General features: G+C 42.0%; 1 protein-coding gene across 3 annotated transcripts in view; it reads right to left on the bottom strand.

Annotated features, from left to right (window-relative positions):
• SMAD9 (SMAD family member 9) overlaps positions 1 to 12,339 on the bottom strand; it is a 36,990-nt gene that overhangs the window by 4,635 nt on the left and 20,016 nt on the right. The window contains exons 3-7 of one of the 3 annotated variants that reach the window (XM_040543524.1): positions 10,741 to 10,998; positions 7,772 to 7,909; positions 5,763 to 5,984; positions 1,065 to 1,321; positions 528 to 891 (exon numbers count right to left, since the gene is read on the bottom strand). In XM_040543524.1, the coding sequence (XP_040399458.1) occupies positions 847 to 891; positions 1,065 to 1,321; positions 5,763 to 5,984; positions 7,772 to 7,909; positions 10,741 to 10,998 (920 nt within the window). In that variant the 3' untranslated portion in view covers positions 528 to 846. Of the gene's footprint in view, positions 1 to 527; positions 892 to 1,064; positions 1,322 to 5,762; positions 5,985 to 7,771; positions 7,910 to 10,740; positions 10,999 to 12,339 lie in introns of those variants that run through there. The other 2 variants (XM_040543517.1, XM_040543511.1) reach the window with 2 other exon arrangements.

Genomic DNA, 12,339 nt, shown 5'->3' with positions numbered 1-12,339 from the left:
GTATCTAACAGGACCGACTTGCTTCTAATGGTGCAACTTCCCTAGGTTGCAGGCTGAACATTGCTGCCAGCTCTTCCCAGCACCACTATGGGAAGTCCTAGCCTAGCACATCTGTAAACAGTCTTGAAATACTCACCATTCTCTGGGGTTTAGATGCCACAACAGGCACCCAAGTAAATCTTAAGTGCTAAAAGGGCTCAAGAGATCTCATTCTATTTAGAGGACCATTCAGAGACTTAAGAAACTCCCACAGAGGCTGATATGTTGCACACAGAGAAGTCAGATTGCAAAATTCAGATTTCAAAGACACCAATGTCTTCTCTTATGGAAACAGTAATGGCTTTGGTGGCTCCCTTCTAAATAACAGGGGGAGGTCAGTTGTTCTTTTGGGTTTTGTATTCTGCTTGCAACAAGTCCTTCTGGTAGTGAGGCTGGTGATCAGGAATTAAGACAACATGTAGCCAGGGATCAGAGAGGTGGCAAACAATGACAATTCCTAACAAGCTCAGTGGGAGATGAAGGAGGAGCTAGTGTTTCTTGACTATATATATATATATATATATACAGTTATATATACATATACATATGTATACAGTTCTATATATACAACTTTATAGTAACAATGAGTCTGCAAATTGGTCTGGAGACATAAGGACATTTTTTTCAGATCTGTGGCTCTACCAAGCTCCATTGCAAAGCAGTAACAATGGGACAAATCACAACTGCCTAAGATACGTGCTACATTTACATGCTGCTGAGTCCATCTAAGCTGAGCTCCTTATGCAATCGGTGGGGGAACACCACCGTTCAGTCTCTGCTTGTTTTCCACATGAGCCTATGGAAATTTTATTTTTGGAGTCTAGGAAGTTTCAAGGTATTGATTTTAACCACCTACAAGACAAGTTTAAGGCAAAATTAGAAAACAGGCAGTCTGGAATGCAATTTGCAGCTTGGGTGCATATTCCTATTTGGGAAGGATTTGATAGGGTCTAGTTTTGCACTACAGCTAGCAAGTGATGGGATTGTCCTTTTCAGAAAGGCAAGAGAAAACAAAAAAGCCTTACTTTAACAAAGCTCATTCGAATCGTACACATCTTGGTCAGCTCATATACCACTTCAAAGCCATGGTTGACTGATTGGGCAAGCAGCTGGGCGAAGAGTTGGTTGTTGAAGATCTTAAGGCTGCAGCCGCTGGGGATCTTGCAGACAGTGGCTGGGTGGAAGCCATGCTGATAGTTACAATTGCGGCTCTGCACAAAAATACTGCTGTCACTGACACATTCAGCATAAACTTCCCCGCCGACATAGTAAAGATGAACACCTCGAAAAAGAAAACAAGACAGGTATTATTCCTCCATTGTTCACAATACGTTATATCAGTAATTTAGTTTGTTTCTGTGATTTTTTTAACTATTTCACTGGTGTGGACATACAAGCCCAGTATCATTCCAGGCACTCAGTGCCTACACCATGGCTTTTAAAAGACAGTAAACTTTGTGTATATCCATGTATCTGTGCAATGGACCCATCAGCACTAAGAGGAAATTGTCAAAAATGTTATTTCAAGGTACTGGTATAGGAAAAAAAAATCTTAGTATATTTTGCTTTGTTTCTCAGTTAATATTGGCTTACTTCTTTAACCCAACAGCACGGACCTTTATGATACACACACGCACATATGTATACACACACAAAATGTCAAACATATGTCAGCCATATACAAAGCATGGATCAGATCTGTCAGAGAACTGACAAGTCTGTTACGCATTACACATCCAAATCTATTTGGTCTGAGCACAGGCACGCTGACCAAGACCCACTTCGTTGCACGCTATGTACTACTACCGGATCCTATCTCATGCAGCTCAAACACAGCATGGTGTGCACTTAAAAACACCTTTTCTGAATTTTATCCACCACATCAGAACCACATATTTACATTTGCATGTCCCTGACTTACTCACTAGATCTTTCCTGTTCAAAGCAACCTTTAGCAAGAAACGGACTGATTTCCTGGTGGATTTCTCAGTGCCTGAGTGCCTTACCAACACGAACTCCCAAACTTTTACCATGCCTTGGGGAAATGAAGATGGAAGCACTTCTATCCATTCAAGGACTCCGGTCCCCCCCCTTGGATGTCTGCTTGCATGAAAATAGACATCAAACAAGGGGAGAACTTTTCTTAGCCCGATTTGACAACCTTAAAGTTAGAGATCCGGTGTAAGCTAATTGTGTAGATGCCTTCCTTAGCTGATAGATGATAAGAGGAACCACAACCTGTTGATTCACTCCATCCACCACAGAAAGTAGGTTCACAGCCAGCTCAGACTGATGGAAGTCTGGGCTGGTGCTGAAAAGGCTCGCTCTCCCTCTGTTCCTGTTGCTTCTTCCCACACCTGCTTTCATGCTGGCAGCAAAGCTTGGGGACTGAGCAGCCACCCAGGTCAGGGAACTGAACCCAATGAAAACTAACTTAAAAACAAACAAAAGGAAACAACAAAGATTTATTTGCAGTGAGATCTTCTTCAGTGCCCGCACAGCCATGGGGACCCAGGCTGCTTAAATGTGAGCATGAAACCACACCCTGAAGGGGACCGAGTCATCCTGTGAAAACAAGATGAATGCCTCCCATGTCCTAGAGTGGCAGAAGAACAGAGTCCTTTCTTCTCATAAAAACCACCACTAAAAATAATAAAATCCTCCCTACTCCCAGGTATGGCATTCAAACTCTAACATATAAATGTACACATTCAGAGCCTCAGTGGACTGTCTGCAAAGCTAGTGATAACTATGCTTTTTAATAATTCAGACATAATTTTCTTCATTCCTGTTGTCTTTCATACAAAAAGACTGGTTACATGTTCCCAGCCTCTGTTCCTGATTCTGTGGTCATGACAGCAAGGGGCAGCAGCACACCCTGAAAACAAAAACAGCCTCTGAAGAGAAGTGGGAAAGGCTTGGGGAAAAGCAGGTTGAGTGGGAAAGGGATCTGGGAAAAATATGCTCTCCCATAGACTTCCAGAGTGACTCAGACAGGAACCCTAGTCTGTCTTCAAGCCATCACTTGACTTTTACTTCTATGCACCCACGAGATCTCAAATTAGATGTGAGTGACAGGGAGGTGTGGCTCGCAGCACAAGCTCCTATTGCACTGAGAACACAGGCGAGACTACAACTCCATTAGGCCAGTCACCAGCTCCAGTCCAACTGCACCAGGTATTACGGGGAGGTGCACTCTGCGGCTGCTATTATGTGACCTGTGGCTCCTTTCCTTCCTGTGGACGGGGGATGAAAGCGAAGGTCATTAGATACTAAAAACACAAAGGTTCTAGCTGACCCTGATGGAGTCCATGTAACTTCCTGAAATAAACAGCGAGAGCAAAGGGTAAGGAGAGAAGAACAAGGACATAAACGTTCGCCACATCTCAAATCTTCAGGTGTGACTCTTGATTTAGGGTGATTGCACTTCTAGGTGCAAAGCTTTAAAGGCTGGATTTTCAGAATATATTGAGTACCCAACTTCCAAAAAAGAAAAAAGAAAAAAGAAAAAAATAATGTTTTCAAAGGCATCACCCAAACTGCAAACTGCAATAACAAAAACACAAAAGTAACTTCTGAAAGCAGAGGCTATAATTTTCTTTTTCCTTGTGGACTTTTAAAAAGCATTAAATACAGCAGCACTGAAATGTCAGTGTGCATTTCCATTCTTCTGATATTCATTCACTAGAGACAAGCACCCTGAAGGAAGGCATCCAGCTGAATGCGTATTTGTAGAAGGCCAAATCAAGGGTCCATATGTTTTAGCAGGATTTCATTGCTCTCTGCAGAAAGAGGAGGTTCGGCAGTCTCCAAGCATCCACATCTTTTTGCCACTCTGATCAGAAGTCCCCTTTTTGTCCTTGAAGTCTGATTGCTGAAACAGGTCCAATTGCTAGTAGATGTTGCATTGTGTTCTGGATTGTTTTTAGCTTTGATGTGGTATTTCCAGGAAACCGTTTCACGCTGATACACTAGATGACAATTCAATCGCATATCCTTATCCTACTGAGCTAATCTTGTTTACTCACTCTTTTTTCTCCCCTGTTAACATGTGACAATTGTATCCATTTCAGTAGCTTTCATCTGTCCAGCATGCCTTTGAACTCCAGGCTTTTGGAGCTGCTCTGTGCTCTTCTGCAGGCCTGTACTGGTGCCACTTCTGTTCCACTTGAACATGTTTTTTTTTAGGATTTGCATAAACAGGGAAGAGCATTAAAATTAAGGATCTCAGATATACTAAGCTTCTCTCTGGGCAGCCTGCTCCCTTCCCTTGGGCAGATTCCTAGCGTAAGACTTAAAAGGACTTTTAATCAATGAAGACACATCTTCACATTTGAAAGGATGAGGACCATTAGCATTTACCTCATATTCTTCCTGTTCTATCTCTTCCTCTTTTGGGGCAGAAATTCACAGGATGTAACATCCTCAAATGACAGCTTTGACCGGGATCTTTTGTCGTTCTTCTTTTAGGGCCGGGCTCAGCTTTGATCTACACCCCTTTGACAGCTTATGCTGATAGAGAAGCTTTGCCTTGTTTTCTGAGTAAGTTAGAACTAGACGTGCAACTCATTTCCACTGCTCACATCACAACAAACTACTATGTGACACTTGTCCTAGACACATCACACTAGCTTCACACAGCACATTTCCAGCACAGGTCCTTCTTTTCCTTCTGGAGCAAAGTGCAAGAGCTAAGCACAATGTCTCCTGCACCAGCCTTCAGGTTCACTGGTGTCTGTTAAAACTATGTCACATTTGTCTCAGACCTTCCTCGTACACAGTCATTCAACACTAGACTATCAAGAGCCAATTAAAATACTGCTCCAGGCCTGGGAAATGAGGTGAGGTTGACAAGATAATAGGAGTGGAACAATTAGAGTTAATTAGCCCAGTAGGGAATCCATTCCCAGGCAGCTACTGGTGAGAGGCTGGGCTGGCAAGATAATGAGTCTAGACTGGATATACCAGAACAGGCAAAGCTTCATCTGCACAGAGAAGTGGCCAACACAGGGCTTCTGACTCACCGCCGCAAACAACAATAAATTCTGGGAGAATATCAGGCCCTACACAGCCCTAGCGAGCTGGGGTGGAGTGTGTGGATCCATGTGTATCCAGGTGAGGTCTCATCCTACATGCCACCAGTAGCTTATGAGCCGGTGTGCACAAGATGTGCACACACCAGAAGAGGAGCACACAAGAACTGCTGGAGGCAGAATCCACAACTTGGCTTTTCTAGTGAGAAGTTGATGAGGAAAGGAATCAGGTTGGACTGATTTTCTTAAGTTGCTACGGGGAAAAAGCTACAAAGGCAACTCTTGTAGAGTTCTTCAGCTAAATAGCTCAACTGCTAAGTGTTTCATCTCCCTTTGTTATTTGGTGGTAGGAGAACCAGCCCTGAGGCACCAACAATTATCCTTTTAGTGGCATTTCAATGGCAATATTCCCAGTTGCCAGAAGCTCTAATAAATAAAATGAAAATACATACTGCTAAATTAGAACATACAACTATAAACAACATTTTTCTCTTTGCTGGCCAAGTAAATAGCTTTTGTAAGGAGCTACTCTGCTGATTGTTATCCAGTCACAAAAGAATCAGCTGCTTTTCTTCTATTTCAGAAGTAATCTCAGCTTTGGTTTTAAGACAAACACAGCCAGATTTGTTAATGAAATGTATAGCTCTTTCAAGCTCTGAATACTCCCAAGGAGAAGGGATTTCCTCTTACCTTTTCCTATGTGTCTCCTGGTGTTTTCTATAGTAGAATTGCGGTTTACGTTTGAGAGCAGTCCCAGGCAGAACCTGTTTTTGTTATTTGAGGGATCTGTAAATCCATCTATAAGGATACTTCGAGAGGAAGCCTGGAAAGTCTCCCCTACCCTGTTGTTGAGTTCATAGTATGCAACTGAGCACCAGTGTTGGGGTTCCTCATAGCAAACAGGCCGAAAATCTGTAGGAAACAAAATTAATCAGCCGCTCAGCTCTCAGTAATATTTTTTTAAGCAATCATTCTCTGTTTCTTTTCCCTTCCCCCCCCCTTTCATCCTCCCAGCTCTTCCTCTAAACCGTCACTTATATCAGGCTTTATCTCAACAGCAGCTTCTGTTTCTTCTTAATTTTATGATTGAAGCTCCAAATGTGCAAAGGGCTGGTATACCAGCTTAACCCTAAGCCTCTGAGAAGTCCCACTTGTTCTTAAAAGTGACAACTCTAATGCATTAAATTAAGCACATGCTGACATTCCTTGCTGAACTGGGACCCAATCTCTACACTGAAAATAGTAAGGGATACATCTGTTCTGCACACCAGCAGCAGCTAGGGATGACAGATGGGCTCAAAGCAAGTCAAAACTGAGCCAAACCTTCAGTCTAGTACCAAACGCTGAAGTTCAGAAGTAATGAATCACTCCCCCCCAAATTTTTTGCGTGCTTTGAGGCTTTCTGCTTCCATGTGGGACTGTAAGTGGAAATGTCATCAAGGTCATTTCTTTCGGATCTAAACCCTGCCCAGGTTTTCTAACTCAGAGACGAAGACTCAATACCGTAACACAATCTCTGAGCCTCATTCGTCCTGCAGGAATTAGTGGGAAACTTTATCCTGCCTGCCTCCCACAGGCATGTGAGACCTCTTGCCCCCAGAGCACCTTTGTGCTCAACCTCTAATAAAATTCCAACTAAGATTCACTATGGCAGTGATCAGAGATGGCAAATTACGGTAAGGAGATTAAAATCTTGACAATTTACTTTAAAATATTGGTGTCTGATAACTAGTAATTATCCAGCCGTTCTGTGTACTCATCTGTTATTAACACTACCATCCTCAACTTGCTTCTCCTCTGGTTCTCTGATACACACGTATTACTTCATGTTTCAGAAGCCTGGCATTACTTGTTTAATGTGCTTGTGTGTGCACAGAGTTCAGTCCATATGCTGTAAAGGACATTTGTTTAGGACTACAATATACTGGACTACAAGGACAATGGTGATTTTTCTTTTGCAGCAGGAGGAAGCCAGAGGAAAACACAGCAAAGGAACTCAACTCCCCCATGCTGCTCTGCACCAGTGGCCTTTAAAGGGTGGAGGAGCAGCATCACCTGCCTTACTAGTCTGGAGGTAGCAGAGACCATACTGGAGAGGTCATTAAGTTGCTTTGAGAGGGGGGAGGAATATCCCAGTCCCTTCTACTCTAACCAGCCATGCACTTCCCCACTACAGAATTTTTTATATGAGGACATAGAGTTTGGCCTTCTGTAAAAATCTCTTTGTACTTCACTAGAATATCTCCTTTTCCATTCTAGCCAGTCAGTAACGTAACATTAACACAAAGATGGTAGTAAGAAAGCTCCCAAATGTAAGACTAAAGTACATGAAAACCAGAACTAAAGGTGATAAAGAAAGTTTAGATACTGATAGCGCTCTTTTGTGTTGTATTGCCTCTCCATCCTTGATTTGATATCGTTGTCTTTACACTGTAGATAACAGTGTTTGCCTTCATTAACAACTTTCTGATTGTAGTAATCCATGGACGCAAGCAAGGTCTAAACTCCATAACTCTGCACATAAGTCACTGAATTCTTAGATCATCCTATTCTGCTAGCTAATGGACATGTCTAGTACATAGCCTTACCCTCAAAACTGTCTGAAACCTAATATTACAGATCATTGAACCTTCTAGTTCAAATAATATTTTTTTTGCTTAACAATTTCTCTTTGAAGAATAGTACAAATAGTTATTTACTTTCAGTTTCTCCATCGGCAGATTTACCTCCATTGGGCAAAGACAGCACTAGTTGGCTTTCAGATATTGCATCCATTGACCGCCCATTTAAGTTTCCTGGAGTTTCTCTTGCATGGTAAGGTGGGGGCGGAGTTTCCACTGTTAGAAAGAAGGAAAGAAAGAAAAGAAAGAAAAGACAGCGAAATCAATACCTTGGTCAATTCTCCCCAGCATTTCCTGGTGGATACTTACCACTTCTTCAGCACTGTTTAGCTAGAAAGGGTTCAAAACAAAGCCCTGATCTGAACCTGATCTCAGTATCCAAATTAAGACCAAAACATATTCAGGAAGAATGGTGAGGGAGGGCAGTTGTGTTGGACTTGGTACACTTGAAAGAAGGAGGCACAGTCACAACAGTGCCTCAGGCCCAGAGCACTGTCCTGCCAAGTCCTCTGGTAACGCAAGTTGTTACACTAAGAAAGTAAAGCAGTTTGATCCTTCAGTTCCAGACTTCTCTCCTAAATGTAAAATCCTTGCAGAGGATGATTTAAGAGCAGAAGCTAACTGTAATTGCTCCTCTGGGAGAAAGCTCGCTTTCTTCACAGACTATAAAGAAGGCCTATGGAAAGCCTTCTAAAGTGAGAGTTGGCAAAACTCCCTCCAGATTTGTCCTTTTCACCTCTGTCCCAGAAGGGAAGTACAGCCCTCTTCTGATTTGTTCAGTCTCCCATCAAAGCGCAATGGAAATGAAGAAAAAATGTGGAGGAAAAGTACCAACTCACAACCTGCCCAGACCCTGCTTTGTTTCCTTTATGGCACAGTAAGCTGGAAAATGGAAGGCGGCTCTCTGTAGTGTGGATTCTCAAGAAAGGCAGGAGGCTTTAGGAAGCCAAACAAAAAGTGACTTATTTTTCATATCATAAAACACCAATGTTCACTACATAAACTCTGTAAGTATGAAGTGAACAGAAACTCAATGGGCCTATGCGCACGTTACAGTGATACATGAGCCTGCAGGGCTAAGGGTATCTTTAAGAGAAGTCCAGGGTTTAACCCAGTTCCAGGCTGAAATTTCCTCTTGTGTATGGCGTCTAGTGGCTGGCCCTCGAAACACAGCAACTTCACCCAGCGTGGATGAATGTGGACTGTCTCATAGGATAACCATTGAAACTTCTTAATACATATTGCATGGGAATGTTATTAATTCTATTCAAGCAGCGTTCATGATTTAGGAATCTCATCCACAATATGATATTCCTAACATACAGAGGGCATAACCCTCCCACAGAAAATGCAGCAAGCTAGGACAATAAAACAAAATCAAGAAACTGTGGAAGATAATACAAGTTACAGAAAGAAATAATGTGGTTATCCACATATTTTGATGTCTATGCCTAAGATAGTCACTATGAACTTTACTCACTAAAGAAAAATGGGTACTTCCAGACATGGTGCATCTCAGCTATGTTAGACATGCACCCTAAGATGAAATTAATCTTGTTCTAGGAGTGCCTATTTTTCTCTGTTGACTACAAAGAGCATATAAACAATTGCATCAGATGCAGAAATTTGCATTGTTGACATCTATATTTGGTGTCATCCATCCCACTCAAGGTTCTTGATCTAGTCCTAGTTTGCCTTACATAGCTCATCCCTGATCGTTACTCAGGCAAATTATGTTTATCAGCATTCACTGTGCTGTGACATACTGAAGCTCAGGTTGAGCTACTTACATTTTTAAGTAGCTTTGCTAGGTCCCAAGTTCAGTTAAATCACACGAGTCAGAGTCATTATGTACTTTGCAATGGTCCTGATTTACCTGTCAGAACCAGCTCCATTAAATCCAGCTCGGTTACAGAGAGGTGAAAGAAAAAGATGGGAGAAGTCAAACAAGTCCTACTACTCGCTAAAGTGTTTGGATGTTGCTAAGTATGAGTTAATCTAAACTACAGATCTAGAGAAGAAATGAACAGAAATCCATTGAGTGTACCGGGAAGGGAAAAATGTTGAAAGTGTCCGGCTTAAAAGGAAGTTAAAATACTACAAATACCTTGTGAAAATAAACATCTTTCTTGCACTTAAAATAAAAACAGACATATCATTAAGGACATGAATTTAAATGCTTTGTAGTTGATGCTTTAAAACACTACTCTACAAGGTTCTGACCTGAATTCATCCTTGTGAAAAAGCTGAGATCGCTGAAACTATTTCAGAGTTACGACAAAGTGCAAAAGTGAATTTCAACCATGCTTTGATATTAAAGTTAGCTTTCAGCTGTGTTGTGTGACACCTTCTTTGTATATTTAACAGTAAAAGAATTGTTAGATTTTTGGTGATTAGAGCAGTACCAAGTAAGGAGTTCACAACACAAACAACCTGAGTGACTTAACCCTGCTGAATTTGGAACTGTGGAGCTAATGAAACACGTTTCAAAGTCATGGGTATTTGCCTGGTAGCTTCATCAAGTGTTGGACCAGATTATTAAACACCTTAACTTCCTGAAGTTTGCAGTCAGTGGGATCATCATATATTAAAAATAATTGCTGTGTATCGATTTCCCCATTTTATTCTGTCTCTCTTGTTGGAGTTTCTAAAGGTCCCTATCCTGACCTCCTCCATTAAAGGTGCCTGCCTCAGGTGTTGCAAATGCTCTCTTCCATGGATTGAAGCTTGGATGGGCAGCTCTGGACAGAAGGATGGCCTGGCACACCTGCTCCTCTCTTGAACTTTTCCCTTACAGTAAACATGAAAGTTCATTCAGGCACTTCTAGGAGTGGAATGACTACAGCTCTTAGTTCCTTGAGCCTCCATCAGAAGGAGGGAGACAATACTAAGAGACAGTCCCAAGAAATCCCACTCCAAATCCATCCTGTCCAACATTTCAATCTGTAGCTACAGTCTGGAGGGAGCACAAAGAACTGGCTCCTGATCCCAGGCCCTGGCAAAAGCCTCAACAGCCTCTGTTGGGATGTCTGAGAGCTCATTCTTACCTGTGAGCTGATAGGGACTTCCTGGTCCAGAAGAGCTTCCTGGTGAGTTGGGGTAGCTGATGCTGCTGGGTGACTGGGAGAACATGTGGCTGGGTGACGATGGAAAAGGGGTGCACGGAGGATGCTGGAAAGAATCGGGGTAGGTGGCATTGTGTGGCATCAGAGGCTCGCTGTGCAGAGAAGTATTACGAAACTTGGCAAGGAGGCTGAGGTGAGGGTTAAACTCGCTGTGTCTTGGAACGAGTACAGGAGGTAGGACTGAAAATAAAAACAAGAACAGAAAAAAATCAATTTAAACTGCACTCTTGAGAGTAACTCTCTTTTTAAGTCAAAAAGAGCCATATTCCATGCTACCCAAATATTGCTGTCTATATACAAGTCATTGAACAGCAACGAACCTGTCCAAAAACAAGAATCAAAACATTATTTTGGACTTTTTATTCCAGATCTGTAGCCAGTTTCCACATTTCCATGTGAAAAATATGGACTCATTCCTGACTTAAGCAAGGTACCATAAATTTCACATGTACAGCATGTGCACACAACCCTCTTACAGAAATGCAACATGCACATTTCTCCCTCTCAAAATTATTTTCCTTCCTGAAGGGATGACAGTATCAGGGGGTTGCTAAATATTATAATCAGATTTTGCCAAAATCAGAGCCAAGTTTAATATCGATTAATAGTGCTCTGCAATACACAGCATTATTTTACCACCAGATAGGCAAAAAAAAAAAAAAAAAAAAAGCACAGACCAGAATCTGGAGACTAGATTTTAAAAGGTTTTCAGGTACTTGAAAATGCTGCCAGCCAGACAGTGGGATCTTTAAAATGAAATGTAAATGGCAATTGAAATATTGCAGTAATATTAATCTACCTCTTGCAATATCGTTAGAAAAGATCTAGCAGGAGGAGACAAATGTCAATGATTGATAATTGGGACGTGAAAAATGCAGGTCAGAAAACTGAAAGCCAAATTCATCTGTGTAAAAATCGGTCTAATAGAAGAAACCATCTCTCCTCACTAAGTCTCTTCACTTCGATCTTACACTGTTTGTGCCGTAACATTATTGCTGCATTGTGAAAGCCAACCAGGAGATCAGGAGCAAGAGCAGAACTGGAGCCAAAACACTTTTGCAAACCCTACTAGGTGACCTACCTACAAGATGTAGCCCTGAGGCTGGAACACAAAGAAGCTTGCTAAATATTTCTGCACATGGGAGTTCAGCTTTGGGCTTTAACTGGGTCCTTCTGTAGTCCTTGCAGGAGGGGGTAATAGCACCTATAACCTATAACGTGCACTTCATGTACCACGAGACTTCTCTTTTAGTCACTCGCTCATTCAGCACCTAATTGCCTTTGTTAAGGCCTTAAACACAGGTAGGGGGAATGAATCCCCAAGACCTAAAAGCAAGAAAAGAAGATAAGGAGGCAATTTGGGTTATTGTGACAAGGATGATTTGTCCCAACAACAGGAACAATCCTGCAGGCTTCTATTGATTGACCTGGTGTCGAGTTCCTCTGGCCTAAAACCCAGCATCACGTAATCTTTCAGTCCATCCTTACCAGCTTATGGAAACAAACAGCAACGGGCACCCT

Source organism: Cygnus olor, chromosome 1 (genome assembly GCF_009769625.2).
Source record: "Cygnus olor isolate bCygOlo1 chromosome 1, bCygOlo1.pri.v2, whole genome shotgun sequence".
NCBI classification, from domain to species: Eukaryota; Metazoa; Chordata; class Aves; order Anseriformes; family Anatidae; genus Cygnus; species Cygnus olor.
The sequence above is the reverse complement of the archived record's forward strand: the minus strand, read 5'-3'. Positions and strand labels throughout refer to the sequence as shown.